This window comes from Chrysemys picta, chromosome 1 (genome assembly GCF_011386835.1).
Source record: "Chrysemys picta bellii isolate R12L10 chromosome 1, ASM1138683v2, whole genome shotgun sequence".
In the NCBI taxonomy this organism is placed as follows: domain Eukaryota; kingdom Metazoa; phylum Chordata; order Testudines; family Emydidae; genus Chrysemys; species Chrysemys picta.
The window spans coordinates 47,240,182-47,262,280 of NC_088791.1; the positions used below are offsets into that span (position 1 = coordinate 47,240,182).

General features: G+C 42.3%; 1 protein-coding gene across 1 annotated transcript in view; it reads left to right on the forward strand.

The window, feature by feature from the left end:
- CTTNBP2 (cortactin binding protein 2) overlaps window positions 1-22,099 on the forward strand; it is a 196,976-nt gene that overhangs the window by 114,530 nt on the left and 60,347 nt on the right. Inside the window, 6 exon segments of the mRNA XM_005285758.5 lie at window positions 5,326-5,476; window positions 8,838-9,092; window positions 11,746-11,863; window positions 14,482-14,757; window positions 20,005-20,100; window positions 20,585-20,664. Coding sequence (XP_005285815.2) covers window positions 5,326-5,476; window positions 8,838-9,092; window positions 11,746-11,863; window positions 14,482-14,757; window positions 20,005-20,100; window positions 20,585-20,664 — 976 coding nt within the window.

Consider the following 22,099-nt stretch of genomic DNA (forward strand, 5'->3'; position numbering starts at 1 on the left):
AATAGTGGTGTCCCCCAGGGGTCTGTACTGAGACCAGTACTATTCAACATGTTCATAAACAATCTGGGAAAAGGGGTAAACAGGGAGGTGGCAAAATTTGCAGATGATGCAGAACTATTCAAGATAGTTAAGTCCAAAGCAGACTGCGAAGAGCTACAAAGGGATCTCACAAAACTGGATGACTGGACAGCAAAATGACAGATGAAATTCAATGTTGATAAATGCAAAGTAATGCAGATTGGAAAACATGATTCCAACTATACATATAAAATAAGGGGTCTAAATTCGCTGTTACCACTCAAGGGAGATCTTGGAGTCATTGTGGATAGTTCTCTGAAAACATTAACTCAATGTGCAGCAGCAGTCAAAAAAACTAACGGAAAGTTGGGAATCATTAAGAAATGGATAGATAATAAGACAGTAAATACCATAATGCCGCTATATAAATCCATGGTACAACCTTGAATATTGCATGCAGATGTGGTTGCCCCATCTCGAAAAAGATATATTGGAATTGGAAAAGGTTCAGAAAAGGGCAACAAAAATGATTAGGGGTATAGAACAGCTTCCGTATGAGGAGAGATTAATAAGATTGGGACTTTTCAGCTCCGAAAAGAGACAACTAAGGATGGATATGATAAGTCTATAAAATAATGACTGGTGTGGAGAAAGTAAATAAGGAAGTGTTGTTTACTCCTTCTCATAACACAAGAACTAGGGGTCACCAAATGAAATTAATAGGCAGCAGGTTTAAAACAAACAAAAGGAAGTATTTCTTCACACAGTGCACAGTCAACCTGTGGAACTCTTTGCCAGAGGATATTGTGAAGGCCAAGCTACAACAGGGTTCAAAAAAGAACTAGATAAATTCATGGAGGATAGGTTCATCAATGGCTATTAGCCAGGATGGGCAGGGATAGTGTCCCTAACCTCTGTTTGCCAGAAGCTGGGAATAGGTGATGGGGGTGGGTCACTTGATGATTACCTGTTCTGTTCATTCCTTCTAGGGCACTTGGCATTGGCCACTGTAGGAAGACAGGATACTGGGCTAGATGGACCTCTGGTCTGAACCAGAATGGTCATTCTTATGTTGTTATGGTTTCTGATCCACCATGCACCATTTTCCACAAGGACAAGGTTCAGCTTAGGCCACACCCTAAGAGCATCTCAAAGATAGTATCTGATTTTCATATGAATCATGTTCACAGGTATGAGCAAAGGCTGCACACCGTGGATGGGACACAGCCCTTCCATGTTTCTTCCTAGCTTTTTGTTTCATATTCAGAGCATATGAGAGAAGTCAACCAGTTACAACACAGAGACTGTCGAAATGGATCACCAGCTGCAGCACTCTTGTGCTTCTAAAGGGATAGCACTCCTTGGCAGGCTGACTGCACACTCAACTAGAGCACATTCAGCCTCAACAGCATTTGTGGCACACATCCCTATTGTAGACATCTGCAGGGCAACTATGTGGTCTTCAGTTCATACATTCACCAGACATTATGCACTGACTGCTGCATCAAGGGAAGATGCAAATATAGGTCCCACAGTCCCTTTTTCTAATGAGAATCCAAGCCCCATGGTCTGGGATAAGATCTTGGGGGTCACCTACAGTGTAATGGACATATACAAGCACTAGAAGAAGAAACGGTTACTCAGCGTCTCATAACTGTTGTTCTTTGAGATGTGTTGCATATGTCCACTATACCACCTGTCCTCTTCCCCCAGTGCATCGGAGACTACCATTAGCTTCTGGTGCAAAGAAACTGAAGGAGAGGCGAAGCTCCTCCCGTATTTTTCCCTTGGTTTGGAGCATGAGGCGCTCAAGTGTGGGCAGGGCCGTTAGGGGTTCTGCTAGGGAAGTGTTTTTCAAACTGGGGGTTATGATCCAAAAGGGGGTTGCAAGGCTGGGGGGGGGGGAGGGGTCACTGTATTGCCATCCTAAATTCCAGGCTGCCTTGAGAGCTGGCAGCTGGAGAGCGGTGGGTGCTGTTCAGGTGCCCATCTCTGAGGGCAGCGCTGCTGCCAGCAGCAGCCCTTAGAAGTAAGGGTGGTGTGTGTGTGTGGGGGGGGGGGTGGTATCACAGCGTGAAATATTTTCAAAGGGGGGCCCATCAAAAAGAGTTAGAGAACCCTTGCACTGGGGAAAACACTCTAGCACTGGTGCACAGGACATGCTCGCACCTACAGTTGCAATGGACATATGCAACACATCTCAATGAACAACAGTTACAAGAAGGTAACTTATTAGGTTTTTTTTATCAGCTTTACTTGGTAACATTTAAGATTATTAAAGCTGGTTCTAAGACAGTGCTCCAGTGTTTGGGTTGCAAACACTGCAGAAGAATGTTTGTTTAAAAAAAAAATTCTGCTGTAATGTTTTAATGAATGATGGAAGCATTTCTGATAGTTTTAGGTTTTTATAAAAGGCTGATAGTATGCAATCTAAATGTTGGACCAAGTTTATAACCTCACTACATCCCTTTAATCCATTCCACCATCCCTCTTGTTGATCCAGCCTGTCACCTTTAACTGGTCTCCTTCCTTGCCAGACATATTCAGGCTGTGTCCAATTCCTGCAGCTACTTCCTCCATAACATTTTGAAGATTCATCCTTTCATTGCTGTAGAGACAGCCAAAACTTTCATCCAGGCTGGCATCATCCTCCCATCTTGATTACTGTAACCACCTCTTCTCTGGCCTCCCAAACACCATGTCCCTTGAATCCATTAACACAGTTGCTAAGATCGTAATTCTTGTCTATCACTTAGAGCAGGGGTCTCAAACATGCGGCCCATGGGCCACATGCAGCCCGCAGAGCTCTTCCCTGCGGCCCGCCAAGCTCCCCGCGCACCCCCCCGTTACTTCCTGTCTCCGCCAAACTCACCTCACCCCTACCCCCCCCCCCCGAGTTATTTTATGTGGCAGCTAAGCTCCCCAGGTGCTGCTCCCCAATGTTTGGGGCAGGGTCTCTCCCCCAGCCCTGCCTGCCGCCCCCACACACCTCCCCCGAGTGTCCCCCCGCCTCACTTGCTGCCCCCTCACCACCCGGAGCCTGCAGCTCATGCTGACTCAGCTCCGCTCTGCCGGCTTCCGGCATCACCTGCTGCCGCAGGGTCCTAGTGCCCCGTTCCACTAAGGCCAGGGCACTGCCCTTCCCCTGCCCTTTTGCTCTAGTCCTGAGCCTCTCCAATGCCCCAAACCCCTCATCCCTAGTCCCACAGCCCTCACCCCTGCACCCCCTCCTATCCCCAAACTCCACCCCAGGTCCTGCACCCCTGCCCCAGCCCAGAGCCTGCACCCAGCACCCAAACTCCATCCCAGAGCCTGCACCCCTCCACCCATCCTGCACCCCACACCCTGTGCCCCAGCCTGGAGCCTGCACCCAGCATCCAAACTCCATCCTAGAGTCTGCACCCCAGACCCTCCTCCCCCATCCAAACTCCCTCCCAGAGCAGGTGGGGGCAGAGTTTGGGGGGGGCAGGTTCTGGGCACCACCAAAATTTCTACAAACCTGCCACCCCTGGAAGAGGCAGAGCAGGGGTGGAGTGGTGGCGCAGCCCAGTGCAGTGGGGGGGGGGGGTGCTTTATTGAGTGTATATATTTTATTAAAACCACTTGGAGGAGGAGGTGGAGAAGAGATGAGGCAGGGCCTCATGGAAGGGGTGGAGTGGGGGCGGGGCCAGGGCAGCAAGGGGGGGTGTCAGTGATGCGGCCCTCGGGCCAATGCACTAGTCCTCATGTGGCCCTTGTGGTCATTTGACTTAAGCATATTAGGCACCTCTTTGAATCCTTCCAATAACTCCTCCTGTTTCACTGCATCAAGTTCAGCTTCTTGTCTTCACCTTGTAAGACTCTTCACACAACTTTCCCTCTCAGGGTAAGATTAAAGCAATCCAGGGTGCTAGTCAACCACAGCATGGGGCTCCTGTGGCCCAGTCCTCTCCCTACCGTTCCAGAGAGGTAGTGGCCAGGGCATCCCCTTCTCCCAGGAAGGCCAGCAGTACCTCCCCTCATTGGGAGTAGCTGAAAGATGGGAGTGGCAGCAGGTGGCCCACGTCACTCTTCTCAGACCACAGTGGAGGTGATGTTGGGTTCCCTCGCAGCTTTTTTCTTTTGTTACAGCCTCATTGAGATAAATGGGTCAGTTCACACATTTCTTTACAACCATTATGGCTAGAATCTTCATTTTTTAGATGAAAGCTGAGATTCTGATGTAATCAATGGCTCCATGAGTGGAGACCCTAGTTATACAGGCCTGCTGCACCTAAACTTAATCTGAATACCCCTCTTTACTTGTCTTTTCTTGCATTTTATTCTGTCTCTTTCAACTTTACCTGCTCAATCAAAGATTCCAGCCTCCTCTGCCTTCCTGTCAGCTGCACTCTCATGCATCTCCATGTGTACTTTCATGTGTCTCTGACGCATGGAACACGTTCCCTGAACTAATCCATAAAACCCTCTCGTCAAGACCCAGCTGTACTGCAGTGCCCTTATGAAATAAGCCAATGAATGACAGTTGGGTAGAGGGACATTTGGGAATATGTCTATTTATAATTGCGAGGGGAAAAAAGTGTATACTGTATACAAATTATATACACAATCATACACACATAATTGTGTCCTCCTCCATCCTCATGTTGCTTGTCTTTGGTCAGAGATTGTGTGTTTGCACAGCACTTATCACAGTGGGACTCCAGTCTTCAACTGGGCCTGTGAAAGCTACAGCAATTTAAATATTGAATAAAAGTATGTTGTTATGAGGAGGCAAGAGTGTGTATGGCTTTTGTGGACAAATCTTTAGTCATCTGAAAAGCAATCTTTCACAGCTGTTATATTTCATGGATAGATATTTCTACAGTTCTGTTTGACGCTTTAGATGCTGTTTTCTAATGAAAATATTGTAAAGCTTCACAACAAGTTTGTGTTTTCAGTATTTGCTGCTCTGTAGAACTACAAACGTAACTGCTGTGAGAGTAACAGAGGGATTGCCAAATATTTAAAGAGATAGCACTCTGATGTCAGTGGTCAGGAAAAAAACATTCCTTTGTTACTCACACTTGAAGGCTTTTATTCAAATAGCTGTCAACTAAAAAGTTTTTGTCAGCTCTTGTAAAATACAGTTTTCCAATCTTGCCAGTTTTAAATAGAACTTTAATATACCTACAATAATTTAGGATTGATGTGATTAATTTAACTAAATTAGTCTGTTAATATATACATCAATACAACATTTAAATATGGTTTTTAAATGTGCATGTAACTTCACATACAAATACAGGAATCTTTTATTGTGTTGTCACCTGATGTTTCCACTCATAGGTGTGCAGAATTATTAATTATGTATCAGGCTGACATTAACCATGCTGCTGAAAGAGGACAGACGCCTTTGTACCTAGCCTGTGGAAATGGAAATAATGAATGTATCAAACTTTTGCTGGAAGCTGGAGCAGATCGAAGTGTAAAAAACAGTGTAAGTTAAAAGAATTTCTAAAATCACAGTGTGAATTGAACAGCTGCAAAAATCAGAATTCCTTGCACTGTAATTTTTAACTCTTTAATGATGTAATACTCAGTGTGTTTTGGAATTAGTAAAAAGCTTTGATTTTAATATTGCTGTGTCTCATTGTAGAATGTTTTCTATTTGTTTAGGTTGCATAGTTTCCATAAAAACTTATAAATCACTTAGCTTTCCTCTTAGCCTCAGTTTCAAAATGCAACATCTTGTATACCATGTTGCTGTGTAGGACAGCAGAGGTATAATCGATCTGCTTCACTGTCAACTCTCATGGTATGCAGTGTTGTTATAGCCTTACTTCTCCTGGTGGCAGTCATGAATGAGGAAGGGATATGTGGTAGCCCCTGATACCTCTATAGCTCTGGGGCATCTTGTCTAATTGCAGATCAACATTATTCTTGAAGAAAACATTCTTCAGCAAGAATTGTGAAAGAAATTCTTAGACATTTGTTACAAAGGGAGAGTGAGGAGGATAAAACAAAATGTATGTGTGTGGTGTGGATGGGGAGAGAGTAGGTGAGAGTCTTCAAATTTAAAGGTTAGGCATTCCCTTATTCACATACTTCAGAGCTATTGCTTAAAAATTTGACATGTACACATAATATTGAGACTTTTTATCACTGAATGTTGTGAGATTTAGACTGTATAGAAATATTGTATGAAAAATACTTTGTATGTGTTGTAGGCTTTGGCTACACTGGCGCTGCAACTTGCTGTGCTCAGGGGTGTGAAAAAACACCCCCCTGAGCGCAGCGAGTACAGCGCTGTAAAGCGCCAGTGTAATCAGTGCCTGCAGCTCCCCTCGGAGCCGCGGCAGTGCTGGGAAGTCCCGAGTGTAGCCAAGCCCTTAGTCTTTTAAACACATAGTGCATGTTAATTAGGTTAAAAGGGGCTGATTTTTTGTGTGGAAAGTAACCTGAATTCATTTTGAAATTAGAGGAAAAGAGGATATAGAAAACATTATAGAAAAGATCTTGTCTGGTTGTTAAGTTGACTTTTTATACCAAGACATTACAGAAATTGCCACTTACTGATTGCTTCTTTGTTGTAATATTAAGCCACACTTTATGGAAGGTGGTGCTACAGAAGTGCATCACCCTGAGAAGAAGACCTAGGGAGGTACAATGGATAAAATTTTCAAAAGCACTTAAGTCCCATTGAAATTCAGTCATTGGGACTAAAATGCCTTTGTTACTGAGACACTTCCACATTTTTCCCCAGTGGCTCCAGAGTGCTCCCCACTGCCACAGAAGTCTTGCCACTGCACTACCTTTGGAGAAGGCACAGCATGCTTTTCCCCCACATGGGAACAGACTCCCTATCTGGTGTCAGGAGGCCAGGTCCATGAATCCATCCTTTCCTACCAACTTTGAGGAAGATATCATAGACAGAGGAAGAATCCTGAATCAGTCTTTGCTGTTAAAGGAGTGTGAGCACTGCCATTGTGCTCTGCTCTGCTGGGTAATACAGGGGGAATGTTCCTTGTACCTTTCTGCCAACTCTCATTGTGGAGTGCTGGCTGCAGATGACCAATAAATGACTTTAAAATTTAGTTTTTGAGGTCAAGATCTGCGAATACATTAAACGGTTTAATTTTTTAAAATTGGAAAAACAATCTACTGCAAGACAATTCTCTCACTAGGGCATGCATTTTCTAAGTGTATTTCTTTGAAAGTAAAATCCAAACCATCAAGCATCCCTGAAATTAAAAGAATCTTTCCTTAGAGTAGAAAATGCAGTAGCAAAATGATGAAGGGTAGAACCAAAGGAAGGTGGAACTAATATTACAGTATTGAGTTGTATGAATGTGTGTATTGATTTTTCCAAACTAAGGAGATTACAAAACTCAGACCATAGATATATGCTGATAAAGGTGCGGGAAGTAGGGCTGCAGGGGGTGCTGCAGCACCCCCAGATTATGCACCCGGTGTCCTGGCTGCTGGCCCACGCCCCTGCCACCCTGAGTCCTGGCTGCCGGCCCCCTGCGGCCCGGAGGTTCTGCTGCCGACCTGGGGTCCTGCTTGGCTGCTGTCCCTGGGGGCTCTGCTGCCAGCCCCAGGGTCCCGGCCCCTAGGCCGCATGTGAGGTCCCAGCCGCCGGGACCCCAGAGACTCCGCTGCCAGCCCCAGGGTCCTTGCCGCCAGCTCAACACCCAGGGGCTCCGCTGCCAGCCCCAGGGTCCCAGCCACCGGCTTGCATGCAGGGTCCCGCTGTGGTCCCAGGGGCTCCGCTGCTGGTCCCAGGGTCCTGGCCACTGGCCCTGCATGCAGGGTCCCAGCTGCCGGCTGCATGCCTGGGGGCTCTGCTGCCTGCCCTAGAGTCCCAGTTGCCAGCCCGGGGTCCCGCCCGGCCGCTGACTCTGTGCCCAGGGGTTCCCCCACCAGCCCGAGGGTCCTGGCCGTCCACCCTGCATGTGGAGTCCCGGCTGCCAGCCCCATGCCCGGGACTCTGCACCCGCGCATAACTGTGGCCCCAGCCTCCACTGCCTTACTCCTGTCCGCATCCCTGCTCCCGGAGCCAAGGGCGTGCGTCTGGCCCCAGCTCTAGGGGGCGGTGAAGGACGCAGATGGGGGCAAGAGGGGTGCATCTCAGTACCACCGCTCCAAAAACTGTTCAAGCACCACTGTGTGCTGATAATCTTTTTGTCACTTACAATGGAAAGAAGCTTGTATGGTCAGCTTAAATGTAGATGTCAGAAAAATTTAGAAGAAAATAAGTAGGAGAGACAAGTTCAGACTGTGGCCTTTAAATTAAGGACATCAAAGGAGAATTAAGGATTGAAAATTCTTCCAAGAGTAGCTGCATTGGCTTTGTTGTGCTAATGCAGAGAGAAGCTAAGCTAACATTGTGTATAGCCAGAGAGGAAAAAAGTGCTATATAAAATTGTACAGAATAGTTAATAAAAAAATCTGACAAAGGTCCAGTTACAATGTTACATTAGCTCGCAATTTGCAACCCAAGATCCCTGGTAGAGGGTTGCTTTGATTCAGTTTGACCTCCACTTGGCATGTTTTTGGTGGACCCTTACGACCTGTGGTGGTTCAATAAATGTCTTTTTCCAAGCAGGTATTATGGGATTGTAACCCACCTTTTTCATTTCACACCAGGCATCTCACACACATACTTATGCATAGAGCACAACAGATGGACTGTCTCATACAAAACTTTGACATTTGTTTATAGCCAGCCATTGTTGGATGCTTAAAAGCTTTACAGATAGCATGTTTGATAGGAAGCAATTAGTAATATAAATTTTGTAACTAACCACTTTTCTCCGTGTGTGGTGGGGTTGTGCTTTTCATTTTTGTCTCTTTAGGATGGCTGGACACCAATTCATGCAGCTGTGGATTCTGGTAATGTTGACAGCCTCAAGCTCCTTATGTACTATGGAGAAACAGACAATGGAAACTTTATGAATGATGCACAGCCTAATTCAGGCTTCTTTGACTTGGAATGCAGAGAAGACAGCTATCCCAGTAAAGCAAGGCCTGTTGTTTCTGCAGATCTTATCAACCATGCTGACAAAGAGGGTTGGACTGCTGCCCATATAGCAGCATCAAAAGGCTTTAAGGTCTGTCTGTCTGTTGTTATAACTATTGTAGCAATTAAATGACTTTTCCATTAATTGTTTGTCTGTTTAATATAGACATGTCAAGTTAATGACATCCTTAATTGTAAATGTAACTGTTCATAGTTAAATGAAAATTATCTTAATTTTGCAAATAGTCTCCAACTGTCCATGGAATAGTGGTTTTTCTTTTTTTTTTTTTTTTTAGTATCTGTGCTTTACACAGGCTTTTCAATTGGAAATGAGTACGTTAGCTGGAAAAAGTTTTATTATGATTGCAGGGGGAAATCCAATCTGACCTACTCCACCCTGGCTAATTGATGTCAGCAGGGCAGTTTCTTGACACCGAGCACTAATGCAGCATTTGGCAACAGAAGCTTGACGCTACTAACTCTGAATGGTTAATTGATTTTTTTTTTTTTTTTGAATGAGAAGTAGGATTTGTATCAGTTCAAAGCTGAGACTGTTTCTGGAAGAGAGAATGGAACAGAGATGTCATTGAGGGGCATAGGGAAGGATAGTTTTGAGAATAGGGCCTAAGATTTTAAAAATCAACTAGTGATATTGAGTGCTTAACCTGAGATATTATAAAAGAGGCTTGATTCTCCGAAAAGGCTGAGAACCCACCCTGTGAAAACCCACCACCTCTTTAGGTATATTGGATGGGGCACCGAAAAATGGATGCACTTAAAATTTCTCCACGCTTTTAAAAATCGTGGCCAGATCTGTTTATCATCTGAGTCTGGCTAAGAGGTTGTGACCTTTTTTTGTTGTTGTTGAGGACCTTGCCACTATTCGCCATACTTTATTACATAGAATATAGAATAGAATATCAGGGTTGGAAGGGACTTCAGGAGGTCATCTAGTCCAACCCCCTGCTCAAAGCAGGACCAATTCCCAACTAAATCATCCCAGCCAGGGCTTTGTCAAGCCTGACCTTAAAAACCTCCAAGGAAGGAGATTCCATCACCTCCCTAGGTAACCCATTACAGTGCTTCACCACCCTCCTTGTGAAAAAGTTTTTCCTAATATCCAACCTAAACCTCTCCCACTGCAACTTGAGACCATTACTCCTTGTTCTGTCATCTGGTACCACTGAGAATAGTCTAGATCCATCCTCTTTGGAATCCCCTTTCAGGTAGTTGAAAGCAGCTATCAAATCCCCCCTCATTCTTCTCTTCTGCAGACTAAGCAATCCCAGTTCCCTCAGCCTCTCCTCATAAGTCATGTGTTCCAGCCCCCTAATCATTTTAGCTGCCCTCCGCTGGACTCTTTCCAATTTTTCCACATCCTTCTTGTAGTGTGGGGCCCAAAACTGGGCACAGTACTCCAGATGAGTCCTCACCAATAACGAATAGAGGGGAATGATCACATGCCTCGATCTGCTGGCAGTGCCCCTACTTATACAGCCCAAAATGCCGTTAGTCTTCTTGGCAACAAGGGCACACTGTTGACTCATTTCCAGCTTTTTGTCCACTGTAACCCCTAGGTCCTTTTCTGCAGAACTGCTGCCTAGCCATTCGGCCCCTAGTCTGTAGCAGTGCATGGGATTCTTCCATCCTAAGTGCAGGACTCTGCACTTGTCCTTGTTGAACCTCATCAGGTTTCTTTTGGCCCAATCCTCTAATTTGTCTAGATCACTCTGGACCCTATCCCTACCCTCCAGTGTATCTACCACTCCTCCCAGTTTAGTGTCATCTGCAAACTTGCTGAGAGTGCAGTCCACACCATCCTACAGATCATTAATGAAGATATTGAACAAAACCAGCCCCAGGACCGATCCTTGGGGCACTCCGCTTGATACTGGTTGCCAACAAGACATGGAGCTGTTGATCACTACCCATTGAGCCCGATGATCTAGCCAGCTTTCTATCCACCTTATAGTCCATTCATCCAGCCCATACTTCTTTAACTTGCCGGCAAGAATACTGTGGGAGACCGTATCAAAAACTTTGCTAAAGTCAAGAAATAACACATCCACTGCTTTCCCCTCATCCACAGACCCAGTTATCTCCTCATAGAAGGCAATTAGGTTAGTCAGGCATGACTTGCCCTTGGTGAATCCATGCCGCCTGTTCCTCATCACTTTCCTCCCCTCTAAGTGCTTCAGAATTGATTCCTTGAGGACCTGCTCCATGATTTTTCCAGGGACTGAGGTGAGGCTGACTGGCCTGTAGTTCCCCGGATCCTCCTCCTTCTCTTTTTTAAAGATGGGCACTACATTAGCCTTTTTCCAGTCGTCCAGGACCTCCCCCGATCGCCATGAGTTTTCAAAGATAATGGCAAATGGCTCTGCAATCACATCCGCCAACTCCTTTAGCACCCTCGGATGCAGCACATCCAGCCCCATGGATTTGTGCTCATCCAGGTTTTCTAAATAGTCCTGAACCACTTCTTTCTCCTGAGAATTTAAAGTCTAAGGCAAAACATTTGACACCTGTACTTCAATTCTGTGAGAAACACCTTTTGGAGCTTCATGTTTAGCAATTCTGTTAGTTGCCTTTCTCTGTATATTTGGAAATACATGTGTACGTATTGAATCAGAAGTTTAATGGCTAATTGTAGGGCTGCCTGCTTCCGGCAGCAAACAATTTTTGAGTATTTATCCCAAGTTAATTTAGTTAAACTGCAAATAATACAACTCTTATCTTTCCAGAACTGCCTAGAAATCTTGTGTAGCCATGGTGGACTAGAGGCTGAAAGGAAAGATAAGTGTGATCGAACGCTGCATGATGTTGCCACTGATGACTGCAAACATCTCCTGGAGAACTTGAGTGAGTTACAGTTTGCCAACAGCACTGCACTAAAATATTTAGCAGCCAGGGTCTTGTGGGACACAGAAGAAACATTTAATACAATGTTTGTTTACCCTTAATCTCAGCCTGCTCACATTTTTCAACCACCAAGCCAGTTTAGTTTTTAAAGAATGCAGACATATTACTCAAAATTCTGCTACAATAAATGACGAAAAACGTCTTGTTAGAAGGTACTGAGTAATCTCTTGTTCTGATTTTTAGTAGTACCTTAAAATGTGTCAACTTTAAAAAATCAAATAAATTGTTCAGTTCTGGAAACAAACCTAATCCTTTGGAATTGGTAAATTAATATTTATTAGTTATTTTTCATCAGAACTTTTACCTTTCTTCCTTTCATTGTTCTTATCTTCCTCTTTTCAGACTCTTTGTTTAAACCTGATGGGGATTTTGCCCAAAATAACCTGTTTGTCATTGGATTTGGAGTAGACACTGGGTGATTTTTTTTTTCCAGACTAATTGTTTATTCACCAAAAAGTGCAGGTTTTTTTGCTGCAAAACTACTAGTGAATTTGATACAAATTTGCCAAATAGTTTTGGCTCAAAACCATTTTTTCATAATTTAGATGCCATTCGAAAATGGGAGGAGCGGGTGGTGCTGGTGCCCTGCTTACAACTTTTTGTCCAGTGGTTAGGGCTCTTAACCGGAATGTGGGAGACCCAGGTTCTAGTGTGGATCTCTCTCATTCTCTCCTGTTGTAACTGTTCCACTATGTATAAACAGAGCCATTGAAGCAAGGACTCGAACTTGGGTCTCCCATGTTGCAGGAGAATGTCTTAACTACCAGGATATAAAGTCATTCTCACTCTCTTTTCCCGGCCCAGGAGCTAGTCATCGTCATTATGGCTGACTGTGAATTGTCACTGGATGAGAGTGCCCAAAGCACTGGGCTAAATGTTACAGGTGGCAGTGGTGACACCATCCCCCACCAGACATTTTGTGAATCTAGCCTTTTAAAAATCCCTGAAACAAAATGTTGCAGATTGAATTATATGCTTTCTTCTACCTGAAATGGATTTTTTTTCAAATCACTGACATTTTTTGCCATATTTATATCTGTTTGACCTCAATCAGATTTTTCCCCCCATAACTGATAGTGAACCAGTTCTGTGTTGGAACTATATTGGTCAATATCATCCAGGACCTGGCCATTGAGCTATAAGAACAAAACTAAAACAGTCTTGTTACAGCAGAATTGCTCCCCAAACCAGCCAGCATCTCTCCTGTAGCTGCACTTCCTCAGTATTTCAGGGTCATTTGCTGAAATGTATTGTTTTTCCAATGAAGTTGGGGGAGAGTGAGGCTTGCAATTCTAGAGTAATCTTTAATGGTGCATATAGCAGGGATGGCCAAACTTACTGGCCCTCTAAGCTGCATACAACAATCTTCAGAAGTTCGAGAGATGGGGTTTGGCGCTTCAGCCCTGTGGCAAGATGGTGGAACTAGGGGTTTCTTCCCTACAAGGGCCAGGGGTGGGGTCTCAGGGCTTCAGCCCTGCAAGGCACACTTGCTGGGGCACGGGGCTTTAGCCCTGCTCTCGCTGAAACCCCAAGACCCAGCAGGCGCCTCCTGCAGGGCTGAAGCCCCAAAATCCCTCTCCCTACTGGGCAGAAACTCCTAGCCCCACCATGCCACCAGAGGGCAGAAGTCCCAGCTCCTCCAAACAATCTGGTAGGCAGAGAATGGGGGTGTGGGGGGCTCTGAAAGCTGCAGTTTAACTGTAAGAGAGTCTCATGCGTCTCATGACTCATGGTTTGGCCACCTCTGGCATATAGTATAAACAGATATTAATCTACAATCTTTTGCTAGTATGGAATTTTGTCCCAGTTCTCAGAGTACAGCAACATCCAAAAATTATTCATCTAATGTGTTATGCTGTGTATGTAACCCACCGCACACACTTTGTTCCTTTATTATTTTTTAACTTTTTTTCTCTGGTGACATTCTTAAAATGTTTACACACTTAAAAATAGACAACCCATTGGAATGTCTTTATTTTTCTATGAGAGAAAATGTCCACAGAGAGAAATTAGTTTCAAAATTTTTGCTTTCCAGACTCCCATTAAAAATGTTTGGCTTGGATATTTTCCCCTGTAATTGCAACTAAATAATTATTAGCTTTTTCTATAATGATAGTAAAATTGCATTGACATACATATGCATAACCACAAATGAAAGCTCCTCCCTGTTAGAAAATGAAATGTTAGAAACCACTAGCCATATGACTAAATCTGTAAGAATTTGAATCTGGAAAGAGGAAATGAAACATTATTTAAGCTTGTCTTGTAGACCAATAGTGTATTATTGGTACTTATAAAATGAAGGTAGTGATGTTGAATGCTTTGTATGATAATCTGTAATTTAATAGTGGTTTTATGACTGTTTTGCATTGTGGTATGGTCCATGCTCTTTCTCCATATTCCCTAATGAATAATAGATGTTATAATACTTGTCTGTCTCCAAGGGCTATTGAGATGTAAAAGTACTTCATATTATTAATCTTATTTACAATAGCTCTTTTATTGTGTTTTTTGTGTGATTTTAACTATCTTAAGTTCTCTAATTTTTTTTTTAATAGATGCTCTTAGAGTACCTTTAAGGATTTCAGTCAGTGAAATAGAACTAGCCTACTGTGGTACAGAGGATTGTGACACAGAAAACACAATATGTTCTTTAAATATCCGCAAACAGACATCATGGGATGATTTTTCAAAAGCAGTGAGTCAGGCGGTGACAAACCATTTCCAAGCAATCACCTCTGATGGATGGAGGAGTCTAGAAGACCTGACATTTAATAATGCTGCAGAATCCAACATTGGCCTCAGTGCAAGCAGTATATTATCCATCAAAATAGGTATGAATCATCACTGTTGCTTGAAAGAAAAGCAAAACCTTTTCCCTGTTTGTGGGGTGCATGATATGTTGTTAATTCCTTAGTTAAGTATATTTAAAATTATTTGTGGCAGCTTCTGGGCTAGGTCAGGTCATCATGATTGCATTCATTACACAAAAAAACTCATTTGCATTAAGACACTTTTATGCCTTAAGTATTACTTACCCAGTAAAATAAAATTGGATGAAAATATTTGATGAGGTTTCTTGATATGCTGCTTTAAACCTTAGAGACTAAGGAAATTCCCTTTTGGGAAAGGAGGAGCCCATCCTAAAACAAAATGAAGCCAGCTCGCTGGCATGTAAAATTAAAAAGGTCATAGAGGAGTTTTTAAACTACATGTTGAGGAAAAGCTGACAGGTGTGGAAGAGCAGACAATTCTGACAGACGCATCCATTAGGGGGGGATTCATTCAAGGGGATACTCTATATCCTAGTAAAGAGGAGAGGATAGAAGCTGACAGATTACAGGTAGGAACTAAAGAGAAACAGTCAAATGAAAGAGTCCCGTTCAATTACATCACATGGCAGACAACTAAATATTGACAAATTTTATGAGTGCTTGTATGCAAATGCAAGAAATCTAAATACTAAGATACTGAGTGCCTGGTATTAAATGAGAATATTGACATAATAGGTATCACAGAAACTTGTTGGAATGATGATGATCAATGGGGCACGGTAATTCCAGAGTACAAAATATATGGGAATGACAATAGGTCTCACTAGTGGAGAAATGACATTTATATGTGAAAGAAAGCATAGCGTCAAATAGCGTAAAAATCTAAATTAAACATTACCATAAAATCTCTATGGATTCCATGCTTGAATAGTAAGATATAGCAGTAGGAATATACTACCAACCACCTGCCCAGGATGATGACAGTGATTGTGAAATGCTCCAGGAGATTAGAGAGGCTGCAAAAACAGAAAACCAAATAATTATCGGGGATTTCAACTATCCCTTACTAACTGGGAACATGTCACCTCAAGATGGGATGCAGAGAGAAAACTTCTAGACACCATTAATGGCAGCTTCTTAGAACAGCTAGTCCTGGAACCCACAAGGGGAGAGGCAATTCTTGATTTAGCCCTAAGTGGCACACAGGATCTGGTCCAAGAGGTGAAGATAGCTGAACCAATTGGTAATAGCAACCATAATGTAATTACCGTATATACTCATTCATAAGTCGAATATATTTGGTAAAAAAGTGATGCATCAAAGAGCAGGGATCGGCTTATAAACGGGTCTACACCAAAATTTGATGATTTTAAACTCTATGGAATCATTTAATTGAATATCTAATACATTGTCGTTTTGTTTACCTGGAGCGACTGCAGGCATGGAGCCCCTCAGCTCCCTGTGGCTGCGGTTCGCCGTTCCCAGCCAATGGGAGCTGCAGGAAGTGGCGCCACAGACCTGACATTTAATAATGCTGCAGACGCTCCAAGTAAACAAAATGTTCCGACCCACCAGCGGCTTACCCTGATGGGCTGGGAGCCAAAGTTTTCCAACCCCTGAAATATAGGGTCGGTTTATGAAAGGGTCATACAGTTTTTGCTATCTTTACCTATCCCTTTTGCGGGGGTCGGCTCATAAACGAACAAGTTAATGAATGAGTATATATGGTAAATTTAAAATCCTTGTAAGGAGAAAATACCATAGAAATCCACCATAGTAACATTTAACTTCAAAAAGGGGAACTATGTAAAAATAAGAAGGGTAGTTAAACGGAAATTAAAAGGAACAGTTACAAGAGTGAAATGCCTGCAAGCTGTATGGCACCTTTTTAGAAAACACAATAATAAAGGCTCAAATGATATATATACCCCAAATATATTTAAAAAAAAACCCAAACAGTAAGAGGACCAGAAAAATGCCACCATGGTTAAACAATAGAGTACAAAAGATCGTTAGAGACAAGACATCACTTAAAAATTGCAAGTCAAATCCTACTAAGGAAGATAGAAAAGAACATAGCCTCTGGCAGGTCATATGTGAAAGTATAACAAGGCAGGTCAAAAAAAATTGATGAGCAATTAGCAAAAGACACAAAAATCAGAAGCAAAAAAAATTTAAAGTCCATCCGAACCAGGAAGCCTGCCAAACAATCAGTGTGTCCACTGGATGATTGAGGTGCTAAAAGAAGCTTTCAAAGAAGATAAGGGCATTGCAGAGAAGCTAAATAAATTCTTTGCATTGGTCTTCACTTCAGAGAACATGAGGGAGATTCCCACATCTGAGCCATTCTTTTTAGGTGACAAATCAGAGCTGATTGAGATGTTGATAAGAGGAGGTTTTGGAACAAATCGCTAAATTAAACAGCAATAAGTCACCAGAACCAGATGGGGTTCACCTAAGATTTCTGAAGGAACTCAAATATGAAATTGCAAAACTGTGATATGTAACCTATTGCTTAAATCAGCCTCTGTACCATATGACTGGCAGATTGGTGTTATATTAGCTATGTTTTTAAAACATTAAAGAGTCTATCCTGGCAATTACAGGCCAGTAAACCTGACTTCGGTACCGGGCAAATTGGTTGAAACTATAATCAACAGAATTATCAGACATACAGATGAACACGATTTGTTGAGGAAGGGTCAACTTGGGGAAGTTTAGCTTTTCTAACAGGAAATCATGCCTCACCAATCGATTTAAATTCTTTGAGTGGGTCAATAAACATGGACAAGGATGATCCAGTGGATATAAAGTGTACTTGCACTTTCAGAAATTCTTTGACAAGGTTCCTCACCAAGGCTCTTAAGCAAAGTAAGTAGTCATGGGATAAGAGGGAAGGTCCTCTCATGGATCAGTAACTGGTTAAAAGATAGGGTAGGAATAAATGGTCAGTTTTCCAAATGGAGAGAAGTAAATAGTGGGGTCCTCCAAAGATCTGTATTGGGACCAGTGATGTTTATAACTGATCAGGAAAAAGAGGTAAAGCATGAGATGGCAAAGTTTGCAGATGATACAAAAGGACTCAAGATAGTTAAGTCCAAAGCTGACAGCGAAGAGTTACAAAGGGATATCACAAAACTGATGGCACTTGAAATTCAGTGTTGATAAATGCAAAGTACTGCACATTGGAAAACATAATCTGAACTCCACATATAAAATGATGGGATCTAAATTAGCTGTTACTACTCAAGAAGAATATCTTGGAGTCATCGTGGACAGTTCTCTGAAATCATCTTTTCAATGTGCAGTAGTCAAAAAAGCTAACAATGTTAGGAACCATAATAGCTAATAAGGACAATAAATGCCATAGTGCCACTGTATAAATCCATGGTACACCCACAACTTGAATAAAGCATGCAGGTCTGGTTGCTCTATCTGAAAAATTATATATTAGAATTAGAAAAGACACAGAGAAGGGCAACAAAAATGATTAGGGGCATGGAACAGATCCTATATAAGGAGAGATTTAAAAGACTGGGACTGTTTGGCTTGGAAAAGCGATGACTAAGGAGGTCTATAAAATCATAAATAATGTGGAGAAAGTGAATAAAGAAGTCTAATTTACCCCTTCACACAACACAAGAACCAGGGGTCTACAGTTGAAATTAATAGGAAGCAAGTTTAAAACAAACATAAGGAAGTACTTCTTCACACAACGCACAGTCAGCCTATGGAATTCATTGCCAGGAGATGATGTGAAAGCCAAAAGTAGAAAGGGGTTCAAAAGAGAATTAGATAAGTTCATGGAGGATAGGTCCATCTATGGCTATTAGTCAAGATGGTCCGGTATGCAACTCCGTGCTCTGGATGTCCCTAAACCTCTGACTGCCAGAAGCTGGGATTGACAACAGGGGATGGACCACTCAATAAATTCTGTTCTGTTCATTTCCTCTGAAGCATCTGGCACTGCCCGCTGTCAGAACACAGGATACTAGACTAGATGGACCATTGTTCTGACCCAGTATGGCCATTCTTATGTTCTTATGAACTGCCTTAAGATCCTATCCAATAAACCTTAGAACATGCCTACATGAAAGCATTCTTTAACTCTGGCTGTGTGGGTGGTATAGTGGATTAAGGCACTTTTATATCTTCTTTGGGGCCCAGGTTTCAAGTCTGCCCTGAGATCCTAAGTCAATAAGAGTTGTGTTGTCTCAGTCTAGCCCTCAAAAAGAAGGGATCAGCATTACACCTTAAAAAAACAAAACCTCTTCTATAAAATCCTGTGCTTGGGTTTTTGTAATGAATCCTGACTGATACTTACATGTATAGGCAAAAGAGAACTCCCATTTTATTTCAGTGAAAGCTCTACTTAGGAATTGATCAGGAAAATTAACAGATTGTTATTCCAGTATGATACTTCCAGCTTAGAGTAATCATGGAACAATACTGGGAAAACCATACTGCATGAAGGTGTCTGGCCAATATATAAATAAAACTGCTTTTTTCATTGTTGCCCATCTTTTCATAAACAGCCACTGCACCACAAAATTCAAGCATCTCTTAGAGCCTGATTTTCCATTATCCTGCACCTTTGTGTAGTCATTGCACTAGTGCAAAGTATGCTTAAAATGCTGCCCTTCAGCTTTCCGAGCTTTTTACACAAGAAGTGAGTGCAAATCAGAATTGGTAGCATTTTATGGTCACTTTGCACTGGTTTGAATGACTATACAAGATATAGGGCAATGGAAAACCAGGCCCTTCATCTAAAAAATTAATTAATGGAGATATCCTATCTCCTAGAACTGGAAGGGACCTTGAAAGGTCATTGAGTCCAGCCCAGTGCCTTCACTAGCAGGACCAAGTACTGATTTTTCCCCAGATCCCTAAGTGGCCCCCTCAAGGATTGAGCTCACAACCCTGGGTTTAGCAGGCCAATGCTCAAACCACTGAGCTATCCCTTCCCCCCTATATTATGCTTTGAATCAAGCAAATTACCATGGTTTTATTCAATGTTTACTATTTAATATATTAAATGTAAAGGTCCATTACAAAGTGATATTTTAAACTATTGTTTTAATCTGCATACAACAGCAAATGTTCAAATGTTATCACCCATATATAAAATAATTAAATGTTTTTATACATGGAACTGATTTGTTTTTCAAAATAGAAGAACTGAATATATATGTACACATTCTGTGCCGGTGGATAGATGTGCTGTGTGTGTGGTGGGGTGTATGCAGATAGAGTATGGATATGTCTCCATTCTCTCTCTCTCTCTCTTTTTTTTTTTTTTTTAAACAGGAAATGTTCCATGGTCAACGGGTCAGATTTTTCCACAGGCACCGTGGGATTTTTTGAAGAGGAATAAAACAGAACACATAACAGTGTTTTTATTCGGTAAAGGCATTTGCAACTATTTTGTTTTTGAAAATTGAAAAATTCCATAGTAATAGAGATTATGTATCATTTGCTACCATTTTTTTCTTTAGAATTTCATACGACTTTCCTGCTTCCCATAAATTTGACATTCAGTTAGTAAAATAATTATCACTTAATTTGGTTAAAAGCAGATATGTGGACCTAGAGCGTTTAGAAACACGTGATAGCACTTAGGAGCTATAAACTCCATAGGTACGGTTATTTTATAATATCTATATCACCCATAGTACCTTTTAAACCTGTATTACAAGATACAGGTAATTCTTTTCATGATAAAAGAAGTTGATTAGCAACTCTGATTGAATATGTGATGTCCAAATAGAGTCTTAGAGATTCTTCAAGGTCTCACTATAGCTAGTATAGGAATGCTTGTTTGTTTATTACACATTCTTATAAATCATGAGGATTGCAGGTATTAGATAATAATATATGTATTTTAAAGGTCCTCAAGAAGGCTGCTTAAACAGTGTGACTTACGCATCTATGATCCACCTTCAGATACTACAGAACTACCTCCGGCTGGTAGGTACCAGACCAACATCTGTCTGCTGGCTCTCATCTCCTTTAGGCATATGTGAAAACCCCTGCTTAACCCAGTCTGCAGTGCTTCTACCATCTCACCCTCCGTTTCTGTCTTTTGTCTCCTTATTGATGGATTGATGATTGATTAATATTGATTATTGATTAATCTCTTAGACCTCAGTGGTCAATAAAGGTTCAGTCTTTAGTAGTATCAGGAATATTATAATCAGTATCATTAGAATAAGAGACCCTAGAAGCACATGAAAAACAATTGCAATTTTTACCAATTTCTTTTATTAACAAATCCACTAAACCAATAAATAATCCCACAAACACTAAAATATAATAGCAGATAGAGAGAGTGCAAAGTCTTTAACCCTATGGCTGGCATCTCTCTCATCTCCGACTGAGGGACCCTGGAATGTCAGTCATTGTCTTCCGCATTATCATCTTCATCATCATCATCAAAATTCTGAAAGTAAGCCTCTGAGCAAATACCTCCCATTGAAATCCTCCCCTGAGGCCACAATTCCTCTACACTGCAAGGAAGTAATGAAGAATGATTGGGATAAGACAGACATGGGCAAGCACATTAACAGAAATTATCTTAGGTTCTGCGGGATCCAGGAACCAAAAGTCCCAATTATTGAGATACCAAAAGTTGACGCTGCCATAGTGTCCCTGGCTAAAGATATGGTTATCTCCTCAGAAGTGAAGTTCTAGCCTAAGGACTTCCCAGATACAAAAATGGATGCCACTCTCAAAAAAAGACTGTGAGGCCTCCTCAGCTTCCTCAGGGCATCACTAGCAGCTTTTTTTGTTTGTTTTTTTTGAGAGCATCTCTCTGCTGGGTGGAAAACTCAGAGCTCTCAAAGGCAGAGAGCACTCTCACTTTGGCTCTATTTTTAAAAAAAATTACCTTGGAAGCAACGTTCATTGCTGACACCTCAATGGATGTAATTAGATTCTCAGGCAAACATATGGCCTCCAGCTCAGTGAGCAGGTGCCACCTACAGCTCTGGAAGATGGATAGCCACTCAAAGTGGGTGCTGTGCTTTGCCAAATTCACAGGAGCCCTGCTTTTCAGAGAGAAGTTATACAAGTTAGTGATAGACAATGCCGCAAAATCTTAACAGTTCCTTCCAACAGTACACCATGTCTTTAAAAGAGAATGCGGACTGGCCTTCAGACAAAGGTGTTCTTTTCGGCCTTTGGCCTTGCGGAATACAAGTGAAGAGACAGCAGATTCTCCAGAAGAATGCCATGGAACCAAGGCTTGGGAGGAAAGCCCCAAGGAAACCCTGCCTCTCCCAAAGTCCGCGTCCATTTGTAACAGAGACTGCATAGGTCTCCCCTTGAAGCTGAAGATTGGGAGCAGGATTTCCCATTTCCTGGAGGAATGGGTTGCTTCGACCCCAGACCAGTGGGTCAGGAA